At 41.5% G+C, this 12,396-nt stretch overlaps 1 protein-coding gene across 7 annotated transcripts in view; it reads right to left on the reverse strand.

Moving 5' to 3' along the window:
- Positions 1-12,396, reverse strand: part of NFIA (nuclear factor I A) — a 370,701-nt gene that overhangs the window by 115,410 nt on the left and 242,895 nt on the right. For all 7 annotated transcript variants that reach the window (XM_078451853.2, XM_078451851.2, XM_078451854.2 and 4 more), the window contains exon 4: positions 8,062-8,136. In XM_078451853.2, the coding sequence (XP_078307979.1) occupies positions 8,062-8,136 (75 nt within the window). The remainder of the gene's footprint in view (positions 1-8,061; positions 8,137-12,396) is intronic.

Genomic DNA, 12,396 nt, shown 5'->3' on the forward strand with positions numbered 1-12,396 from the left:
CACACACACACGTTTTTAATAAATTTGCTGATAGTGTGATCCCCTAAAGGATCAGCTATGAACACAGACAGTAAAAGACCAGGGACAGAGGCTTCGTTCAATAATAACCATTGTAGTCACCACTGTTGAGCATCTAGGATATGCTAGACACCTGACATTCTCTCACTTAATCCTGAAAACACTCCTGAGAGGTGTTACTGCATTCAGATGCAGGCCTAGAACACAGCTGGTATAGAATGGATTTGCTGACTGAATAAATGATTGCTGACTAGGAGGAGAACATAGCTAAGAGAGGGGGATCAGTAATGCCCAAAGTCATATAGTGGTAAATGGCAGGGTCAGATCCTCACTTCTATATCCTGGGCCATGATACCACGCTGCCATCTTAAATATGGATTTTATATAACGTATTACATCTAGAGAGCATAACCCATGAATTAGCTAGAAAAGATCAGAAATAGACGAACATATGATCAGAGATCACTATAACAAATTCATACATATGTCAAGGTGTTACATGTTTTGGGGCACCTGGGTGGCTCAGTTGGTTAAGCTCCTGGCTTCAGCTCAGGTCATGATTTCCCAGTTTGTAAGTTCAGGACCCGCACTGGGCTCGCTGCTGTCAGCACAGAGCCTGGAGCCTGCTTCAGATTCTGTTCCTCCTTCTCTCTCTGCCCCTCCCCAACTCACACTCTGTCTCTCTGTCTCTGTCTCTGTCTCTCTCTCAAAAATAAATAAACAATAAAAAAAATTTTTTTAAATGTTAAAAAAAAAGTGTTAATGTATTTTGCTTCTCTCTGAGTCAAATGTTTAAAATGAGAATGCTCACAGTCTGGTCACTTTAGCAAGAGCTTCAGCTAAGAACCAAAAACATAGGGTCCCTAAGATCCTGCCATGAGAACTCTCTAACAGCTTTAACCAGGAAGGTTGTAGGGATAGGAGTGTCACAGAAAAAACTGGACTTTCAAGCATAGCATTGTCTAATGGATGTGCTGATGTCATAAGCCTCTTGTAACCATAGTTTTTTTTTATGTTTATTTATCTATTTTGAGAGAGAAAGAGAGAGCAGGGGAGGGGCAGAGAGAGTGAGAGAGAGAATCCCAAGCAGGCTCTGTACTGCCAACGCAGAGCCCAATGCAGGGCTCCAACTCAAAAACCGTGAGATCACGACCTGAGCCGAAATCGAGTCAGACACTTAACCGACTGAGCCACCCAGGCACCCCCTAACCAGTTTCAAAATCAGTGAAATGGTGGGCATAATGCCACTGACAGGGCCACATCGAACACAAGGTATCTTGTACATTTCAATTTGTGGTAAGGATGGGGACACGTCTCACTTTGTGTGGCTCTTTCTCTGCTCGATGAGAACAGAATGGGAAAAATCACATGTGGCCCCCCCTACTGTGAGCTGGGATTCGAAAGAAAGAGTTTGATGAAAATTCCTATTACTGCCAGTTTAGTCCATTGGCTGCTGGCTTTGCTGTCCAAATAGTCACCCCAAATATGTCAAGAAAATTAAGAGAAAAAAATTATACAACAAAACTGAACTAATTCGATTTCAGTATTTATTTTGAAAATGTATTGAATTAGAGTAGAGGAAACCTGCTAAATGAAGCCAGCCAGACTGATATTTTCCTTCCTAACAGTATGGTAATATTTATTATTTTGTATCTCCATGAGGGGCTGATTAAAACTAGAAAACATTTGCAATGTCATAATATATTCAGAATAAGGTGGCTTAGGGAAGCAAAATGAAAACATATACAGGGCCAGTCAGTATTTTCTATTCCACAACTTAACAGACTTTCCTTAAAAACTGCATTTTAGCGACAGGCATTATGATTTTTTCAAGGGTCGCCCATCCTTTCGTCTGCGGCACACCATACCTTCAATGTGGAAGAGGTGCCATTGACTTCTACAGATAGAAAATGTGTGATGTTCATTTTAAAATTACTAGTAGAGCCTGCTATTGACCATCTAATTATGCCGAGTTCCATTTATAAACATAGCTAACCACTAAGTTTATGGAGACTTTTTGTGCCGCTTTAATAGGATATTGATCGAGAGCATAGTTTGAGTGGACTGCCATTGAATTGTGTAATGGCAAACAAAAGGCAAGGTCACAGCCACTGTTCATGCTAGGGCTGAAGTCTATTTTTTATTATAATCTTTTTGTTTCTTCCTTTAATGCTTACACCCAAATGGCTTCTTTGGAAAGAAGGGCTTGCTTAAGAATATGAATTTTAAAATTAATGCCCATGCAATGATCATAGCCAATAGGCCACTTGTTCAGAAAAGAAAGTTTCAACTCTCTTCTCCTCTACCAAGGATCTAAAATCTTGTAACTGCTTAAATGGCACCCCCCAAGGCCTGGACGTCTGGAATCCCTCATCCTATACCGATTTCCTCACGAGTCCTTCTTTGCAAGAACATTTTGTAATTTCCAAGTTTGGGCTTGTTCATATCAAAGAGCTGCATTTTCATACGGCACCTTGGAGCTGAGTTAATTCTGCCGTACGAGTTCCATCGTGTCAGGTTAGCATACCGCCAGTTGTTCTTACTGCATTGCTCGCCAGAAAATCCGTGCCTATGGATATGGGTTCTCAGAGACACACAAAGGACCTAGAGACTTCAAAAGGAAGTTGAAAAGGGAACTGCACCTCAGATCCGAGTGATGATTCTCGTGTGAGAATACAGAAAGAGTGCACATGCAGAAGGCAGCAAACAGCCACTAGGGTGCTACCTCATGCCAGGCTGAGGCATATGCCTGGCTCCGTTCACTCCCCCTCTCCATTGACAAACAAGTCGGGAGTCCTGTAGCCACCCAGCAGCCGGGCTTTGTGGTAGAGCCAGGACAATTCAGCTGCCGGATTTCGTAGATTATGCAGCAGCGTGATAGGAACCAAAAATTCGGTCTGGGTAACTGAGAGTGGTTTTTACACCCAAAGGCGATGCTAAGGCTGGCCACAGTGTACTGGGAACCCGGGCTCTTCCAAATTCCAGGGCCGTGAAGTCATTCCTAGCCACGAAGTTTACTTAACCCTTGCAGCCTGCTCGGGTGTACAAACCACGGCTGGAAAATGAGACCCCGCCAGGCCAGAGTCACAATGGCCTGTGTGTATTTGTGGTTTTCCTCTTTCCCCACGAAGTAGTTACGGATTCAGAGCCACCCCCACCAACTTCAAAGTAGAAGAGTCAGCACTTTAGAAGGAAATGGGCAGAAGCGGTGGATTTTTCGGGAGGATTTTCTGGGTTCACACCAGGAAGGGTATTTGACGGCCTCAAAGCACACCCTTGGAGGAGAACACCCGTGCAAAATAAACAAGAGCGGGTGCTGACCGAGTCGGCCATCAAAGTGGGGTCATTTAGCAGCTAGCCGAGTGCGCTCTCTTGGTGGCAGCTTCATGGGAAAGAGACCCATCTGAAAAACGCTTTTCGAGGGCTTTGTTTGAAAATGCAGCATCACGCAAGAACCATTTCAACAGATGGTTCCTGTCCTTTTCCTCAGTGTTCTGCTGAAACAACTTTAGTGATTCTGAACTGCGTTGTTAGCACTTGGAAACCCCCCTCCCTCGGAGCAGAGAAGACCTCTCTCTGCTTCTGGCACAGTGTCTCGCGATCTGTATTCCCCCTTCCCGACCCTCTCCTGGAACAAAGTAATAAATTACTCGAATGACTTTCAGATGGCCCTGTCACAAGGAGGACCACATATATACATCTACTTTTATGCTGTGGTACTTCCTTTGCTGCTAAGAGAAACAGAACTCTCCTTTCTTGCCTTTCGTGGATTCGACATAATGCAAAAACGGAAAGGGTAGGTGGGTAGGCAGGAGGCGAGGGTGAGAGGGGAATTAGTGAGAGACCACAGCGGGAGCCCCTGATTCTAACAGCTCCATGCATCTGATCACTATAATCTAATGTCAAGCAACCTCGCTGCCTGACCCTCACCTCTGAATGTGTGAAGCTAAACCAGCAGCTTTTCTCTTGAGTTTCTCTGCCATTGCCACCCTGTAGTAACACGATTATAAACAACAAACTTAGCACGCGGTTATTTCAGTGAATCCTCAGGAGGAAATGCTGAAATAGCACCTCCCTCCTCTGTTAAATTTAAAAGGAGGAAAACGAGAAACAGAAACTAACTGGAAACCTGAGGAAAGTAAATATTTACATCAGCAGATTTTAACATTGAATACTAAAGATTCAGGAGGAGGGAAATTTTTCGAACTGAGGCCACCACCAGTTTGACATTTCCAGGCCACATATGTGGTCATAAGTGTGATGGGGGGAACTGGGTGGGGCTGAGATCAGTAAGAGGGGGTTAAGAAGAAACGTGCAGCAGAGTGGAAGAAATTCTAAGACTCTGAGGCCATTAAAAACATCCAGTTAAAGGCTGAACTATTCACAGAATGAGTAGTAATTTTGGAGACTTGGGGAGATGACCGGCTGGAGGGCAGGTGATTTTTCGGGAAGTGAGACTGTTCTGTATGACACTGCAATAATAGATACATTTGTCAACACGCGGAATCTAGAACACAAAGAACTGAACCCTTATGTCAACTATGGACTTCTGTTAACAATAACGGGTCAATATCAGTTCCTCCCTTGTAACAAATGTACCACATGAACAACACATGTTAATATATACAGGAAACTATTTGGGGAGGTGTAAATATTAAAATTCTGTACTTTTCACTAACCTAAAGCTGTGAACCTAAAATTGCTGTAAAAATAAAGCCTATTCATTAAAAAAAAATATATCAGAACTGAAAACCAATCCGGGGGAAAAAAGTTTAATTAAGTGTTTGAGTTTACATGAAAGTAGCTTCAACCTTTTTTTAATGCACAGATTAACAATCTAAAAGTTTATCAACTCTAACAAGAAATGGTTTTTTAATAAAAACACAGAATCCAAAGATTCCGTAGCTCTCTGATGCAGTTACAGGAGAGGTCATGACAAAAATGTCTGCAGTCAGTTAGCTGAGCACAGCAAAGTCAAAAGAGCAAGTTTCTTAACCTCTTTGAGCATCATCATCTTCTTCAACTATAAAAAGGACAATAATAGCAACCATGGGAGGACTGAACGAGATGATGTTTACAAAGTGCCTAGCACAATGCCTGGTACATAGCGTATGCTTGGTAAATACTAGCTACCATAATTTTTCATGTTAGTGTTGCATCATGTTCCTAACAGGGCTAACATGATGCATTTAATCAACTTCTGTGCCAGTTAGCTTATTTCTATTTCAAGGCTGTGGAACGCACCCCAGCCCTGCTCATTTGTAAAAAGTGCCCACTGCACCTCTAACATGGACCCTTAGCTCTTCCAGCTCAGGGAAGGGGGCAGTGCTGTAAGGAATGGTGAAGGGTTTTGACTCATCATGTGGCTCGAGTGTTAAGTCTTTCAGAAAAGTGTGTGGGTGAGGCAACCTGAGCTGGGGGAGGGTCCGTAACCCCAGCAGCCAAGGCAATCTTGTGACATATACCCTGACAAACCTGGATTACAGATCTGCAAGAGGGAGGGGGGCTCTGGACAGCAGTTTGGCTCGAAGCCATGAGTTAGCTGACACAGCCCAGTCCCACTCTTGCCAAACAGTTTTAGTCAGCACGAGGCCATGTGTGAGTGAGTCCTACAGCGATTACACAGCAGTGTGCAGAATCGAAAAGCATTCAAGAGCCGAAGGACGCTCATGATGCCGGGCATCAGCAACATAACCCCCTAAATGGGGACAGGAAACAAAACCAGGTCCCTCTGCAAATTCAATCTGTGGTCTGCCCATACCCTCTGGCAGTCTTGAAGGCAGGTTTAGAATTCACTTGGCAACCATGCTATGTAGACTGAATAGAGGGCTAATCTAGCTTGGAACTGATAGGCCTTGGGATAGAAGACCTTAAAGGGGCATACAGAAAACGGAAGGGGGACAAGATGCCGGGGACTGTCTTGAGCAGCGCGGGCCTTCTCATACAACATCCAGGACTTGGGACACTGATGGTAATGAAGACCAAATGTAAGCATTACAGCAGCCAGGGTAGAATAAAAAGCTCGAGCGCTCCAATCCTAGAGTTAAGTAAGGGCTCAAGGAATGTATTTACCTGGAATGCCATTACGATAATTACCCTCTGAAAGGCATATATTCTACATTACTATTATTATTAAAGTTATAAGAAAATGTGGGATAGCGGTCCTTTTTAAGTCTTACAAAGTGAAAAACAATTTTATTCAAAAAAAACTTTTTTTAATGTTTACTTATTTTTGAGAGACAGAGAGTGAGCAGGGGAGGGGCAGAGAGAGAGAGGGAGACACAGAACCCGAAGCAGGCTCCAGGCTCTGGGCTGTCAGCACACAGCCTGACACGGGGTCTGAACCCACGAACTGTGAGATCATGACGTGAGCCGAAGTCAGACATCTAACTGACTGAGCCACCCAGTGCCCCAGTGAAAAACGGTTTTAAAAAACTGCATTATTTATCCATGGCAAATGACTGGCTAGTCAGCTGTGCTAGGCACATATCTTCCAACCTAATCTAGTCTCTTCCTTACCGGTTGATACTTGAAGCATACTTGATAACATGGAAGCAACGTCTCCATTCCAACTCATACCCTCACTGCTCCTAACACCTCATTCCCTATGGTTCCACCTCCCTAACACCAGAACACCCCCAGGATCAACCGAGGGTCCCAACTGCCAGAATTCTCATCCACAAAGTTATCTTTCCCCTAGTCTCCTTGTCTAGTCTCACATTGTACACTTTCTCAAGTTCCTTTGGGCCCATGCAAGAGTACACATCTGTAAGACACAGACTTAGCTTTAACTATTTGCCCACTATTTGACTTTGGTGAATGACTTAAATAGACCCCCAATTTAACTCATTTGTGAAAATGAGTGTAAGTACTTACCTAACAAGTTTATGGCAAAGATTAATTTATATAACACACATGAAAACACAGCGTCTGGCAGATAGTGACTGCTCAACAGTCATTGGATTTTTTTTTTTAATCTATCCCTCAAACTCCACATCCTCTGCCCCCACGTCTTATATCCCACTTTCTGGATTCTTCACAGCCTTCCAGCGTTAAGAAATAAGAGGAGAGAGAATCTGAGCTTGTGCGATTGGGATGGCGTGGCTTGCGTGACCCGACATCTTGTCAGAGATTGACTGGTTTACTTGGTCAAATTTGCAAGACTGTAATGAAGTGAATGGGGGGTATGGACTTGAAATGAAAATATTTATTTTTACTCCACCTCATTCCACAAAGGATTTGATGCAGTTCGAAACCAATGTTGACATTGTAAATTTTATCTATAAGCAGTATTTTGAAGTAGGAGAGGAATGAAAAGTAAAATTGTAACATTTGATATTTAAATTTTCCTCTTGTTATTGCCACCTATGACACTATAGTCATTGTAGGTATGCATTTAAATAAAAACAAAGAGATGTTTTTTGAGGGAAGGCAACAGTGTGAGTGTGTGTGTGTGTGTGTGTGTGTGTGCGTGTGTGTGTATGACTGACAGAGACAGAGAGACTGAGGGAGAGAAACACAGAGACAGAATATCCTATATCTTCTCCTTGGACTGTCTGGATTATGTCATAGCAAAAATATAATCAATGACCCTTTTGATCAATGGAACAGGGTGGTGACAGGTACTCTTAATTCATTGTTGTTGGTGATTATTGACAACAGGGTAATGATCATGCTGTACTGTGTCACTCATGCTGAGGGCATTAGCATTCTTTAAAGGTCAAAAACAAATTCTTTTAAAATGCAGAATTTCTTAGAAATCAGGGAAGACTCAAAATTTTTTTAACCAGGTTCACACTATAAAGTAGGGAATATGTGAGACAGTCAGGATTTCAGTTCTTTCCCTATGTCTCACATTAAAATGATATTTAATTTTTCCTGATTTAAATTCTTGGCTGTCAAATAAACTGCGTGGCGAAATTCTTCCAATGGGTGAATGAAAAAGGGATTCTGAAAGCTATTTATGTCTCTAGGAGGCCCAGGCAGAAAGTAAGCACAAACCCAAGGCAAATGTGTACCAAATCAAAGCAAAATTATACTTACTCTGTGACACTCTTACTAGCTCAGTCACACTAAAAACACCTGATGTGACAAAACTGTCCTGGAAGCCCAAATGTCCTGGGGAAACAAAAACAAAAGAAACAGTGTCATAAATAGAAGACATTTGACAAGAGAATTCTAAATATTAGTTTCATTGTGATTAAAAAAGGCAAGGTCTAATTTCATATTCTGCTCTACTTAGAGTTTACGTGGGAGGGTACAGTCACTTCGTTATATAGATGGTTTTTTGGTTTGAATCTGGGGGTCATGGAAAGCTATGACACAACTGGGTGATTTTTGAAATGGTCAAAAAAAAAAAAAAAAACAACAGGAAATGTGAAACAAAAGAAGATTTAAAATAAATGGTTACCTTGGCTGATCTCTGAGACCTTCACAGCTGGGATGAAAACAGCCTACCTATGAATCAGCCAGGATACTTAAGTTCCATACCAGTTTTTAAACATTATTCTCTAAAGAAACATCTGATCAGCATTAGCTATCCATTCATTCAAATCAAATAAGATTTAAGGATGTTCTCTTCATTTTTAGAGGCACCACAGGGTGAATCTTTAAAAAGCCATTGTAGAAAAAGCAAACCCCAACCCTTGAAACGTGAAAACAAAGTCTTCTGAGCACAAACAAAAGAGTTTTTTCATGAGTGGGTGGGTTGAGTCCTTTTTTTTTTTTTTAGAAAAGATAATAAATCAATGGTTCGAAATGGCAATCTTTGAATTTGCATCTGTTTTATTTTTGCTGGATATAATTAATTCCTTTAACATATCTATTACATCTCTTATCAACTGCTTATTTATTTTTATGGTGCATTTAGGAATATAAAACTTATAAATAGCAAGGAATCCATAATTTATGATATGTTGTTTCTTTCTCTGCCTCTCAAGTTTTCTGATTTGGAGTCTCACATAGGTAAAATCTAGCTGAGATCTGTCTATAGGGTTAGCATAATCACCTGCTTTAAAATTAGGGCCAAACAAGAAGCTGGACGAAGGGATTTTCAAAAACAACTTTCCTTTGATATTAGAAACATACCTTAAGAAATGCAACATAAGAAACACTGAATACATGACAAACAGTCCATATATAAGATTTACTGATAAAAAATAGATTTTACCCACTACTAAGCAGAAGCAAATTTACCTGTGGCATGGTTTATACACCAATAAATTCATTAAATGTCACACACATAAACACATGCAACAAATCACTATGTTTGGAGAATTATAAAGGTATGTACAAATTATTCTTTTTCTTTTGGTTGCATTAGAATTAGAAAGATATTTTTGTTTTTGCTGAGTTTAAAATTTTTTCAGTTAATTTTTGTATCAAACATAATCTATGATATTTCAGATAAAACAGCTCTAATTTTTAGAATGTGCAGTAGCTGCATACAAATTGCGTTTTAAAGTAAATGGGCAAACTTTCACTTGAAGATGTGCTTAAGAAATTTCAACTCTCAAAACAACTCCCACCCAGGTCTTTGATTGACTTTTATTTGGTAAGCACCTGAGGTGTTGTCTCTTGGATTAAGACAATTGAGAAGTAAAAATAAGCAAATAAGTCAAAATTCTCTAAACTGGTCTTGGCAAAACAGACTATAACATCTCTTTCTATTGTGACGACATTGACTTTGCATTAACCCCACGGACTCTGACAAAGGGAATCCAACCAAAATGTACATTAAGTTTGACTTAAAACACATCTAACAAGGACAAGGAAATGCATAGTTGAATGGGAAACTCTGGGTTGACTTCCAGCTCTTGTTTATCTCTGCCTGTGTCTCTTGCTTGCGGGCTGATTCTTGTCTCAGTTCCAACCTTTGGAATTCCTTAAGGACAACTCAACAAGAATTTCTGTACAGAGTGAATGCGAACACGTGTACTTCAATCCTGCCACCAAAAAAGCAAGCACTATATTTTGAAAACTAAGTTTAGTTGGGTGCAAGGACTTGGGAGGGAGAAACACCTGCGCTCATTCAAACTATCATCTCTTGATGGCCCCTTTTCTTTTGTAAGGTCACCTCTTAGATGTGGTGTTCCCCGGGGTTTGTGCTCAAAAGGTGTATTCCTAAGCTAGTTCCTCTATTTCCATGATACCAGTCACCAGTCTTGACTGGGATGTTTCCAAAAACTAGAATAATGTTTGTTTCATTCACCACTGTATTTAATGCCTGGGACAAAGCAGTTAGTGAGTATTTGTTCAATGAGTGGATGAACGACTCTGTCGGCCAATGACTCTCAAATCTTGGCCGTTTACCAAGATCTCTCTCAAAATGTTTATTGGATATTTAAACCCAGATAGCCTACAGGTATCCTCAAACCCAACATGTCCAAAGTTGAGCTCATTTTCTTCTCTCCCCAAAATCTGTTCTGACTCTATGGAATTTCCTCCTTTAGTGAACCATCTACCACCATCATGCTTTCTATGTTTTGGGGCCATCCCTAACTCTTGCTTCTTATAAAACCCACATCCAACTACTCCTCACTGATTCCACTCTTTACCATTTCTTGACTCCAAGTACATCTCCATTTCCACTCCCTCCATGACTGGCCCAGACATTTCCCGATTCTCACCAGATAGATGGGGCAGCCTCCTAACTATGTTTTCTATTATCAGTCTTGGTTTCTCCTTAGTCCACTGTCCAATCTGCAGCTAGAGCTGTCCCTCACAGGCAAATCTGAAGGCTCATTTATTTATTCCACAAATATTTTGAGGGCACCTACTGTGATCCAGGCATTGTGCTAGGTGTTCTAGATACAGTCCCTACATTCAGGGAGTTTATAGTCTAAGATTAGAGACAGCTGAACACATAAAACAAATGAATAAATTTAAAAATTATAAATGGTATAAATGAAATGAAGGAAACAATTAGGAAACACTTTAGAAAGGGTGGTCAGACAAGGTGTCTCTTAAGAGCTGACATCTGAAAAATACCAAAGAGAAAGTCATGAAAAGATGGGGAAAGAGCTCTTCAGGCAGAAGGATTAGTAATTTGCAAAGGCCCTGGGGTAAGAAAGAATGAGATGCTGGGTAATCTGAGATAAATCCAATGCATTCAGAGCTCACTGCCCTGTCAGAAATCTTGCCAGAGCCCCACAGAGAACTCAGGGCACAGTATAAATTCCATCATATGGCATACCACTCTTGACATAGCATCTCTTTTCCTCTCTAGGTTCATTTTCTAAAAAATCTCTTCTCTCTCTCTCTCTTCTAGCCCTACCCCCTTGGGCCTAAGGGAATGCCTTTTCTACCATCGCCCTGGTTCACTCCTCTCCCCACACTGTTCCCTCTTCCCAGACTGTCTGTCCTTCCTACTCTTTGCCTGGCCAACCTCCCACTTGTCCTTTAGGACTCAGCCTTATTGTCGTTCTATGAAAAGCCTTCTCTGCTCACCTGCACTGCTGGCAAAGACTCCTTTTCTCTTTCCTCAATATTGACCAGGTCTGCAGAGTATGGCTCTCATCTAGGAGCTAGCCCACTGAACTGTCATTTTGTCTTTTTCTCATATTAGGCTGTGAGCCCTGTGAGAAAGAGCATCTTCTGTGTCTCCAGGCCCCCCAGGTCCCTAACACAGTGCCTGGTCGGCAGTAAGCACTCCAGAGGTGCCTCTGAGGGAAAACAACTCAATTTGGGCTTGAGGATGTTTATTTTCCTTTTTATAGAAATGTTGACAGAACTTATTTCTGTCTCTTTCTCTCTCTCATCTCTAGCAATACAGTTTGAACTAAGATGGAGCTACTGTACATCTGAAAACTATTAAAATGAAAAATCCAAACCATCCCTCCAGACTAAGGAGGACAAGGACTGAGGAGACCATCCATGCAGGGTAGAGCTTCCAACCAAGAAGGTGCCATCAGGTCCTCTGCTGAGAAATGTCTGGGGGTTGTCCTACTGTGATTGTGGTCCCTATTTTGGGGGGACTGAGTTAAACTAGAGTGTTAAAGGGCAGCATGATTTAATGGACATAAGCCCCGCCCCCGAAAGAGTCTAATCCCAAGCTTCAACTAGAATCTCGTGTGATCCTGATAAAGTCGCCACAAAAATCACAACGGGATCCTCCTTGTGCTCTCAGCAACCTGCTCCCTCAGGCTTATTTTAGTAGAATGTGTATAATTTAGAAGGCGAACTATATGTGGATGTATAATAATCAGAAAAAATAAAATAAAAAGTAGAATGATTGTACAAGCCCTGATGTGACCATCTTGTCTATAAAGGGTCCCTGGGGAAAGGTCTCTGTAAACATTCCATGGAACTTGGAGGGACTATGAAACTAGTTTTGTTCCTTCACCAATTATTTGGAAACCCGCTGGTGAACTCTAGAGG

This window comes from Panthera onca, chromosome C1 (genome assembly GCF_046562875.1).
Source record: "Panthera onca isolate mPanOnc1 chromosome C1, mPanOnc1 haplotype 2, whole genome shotgun sequence".
NCBI lineage: Eukaryota > Metazoa > Chordata > Mammalia > Carnivora > Felidae > Panthera > Panthera onca.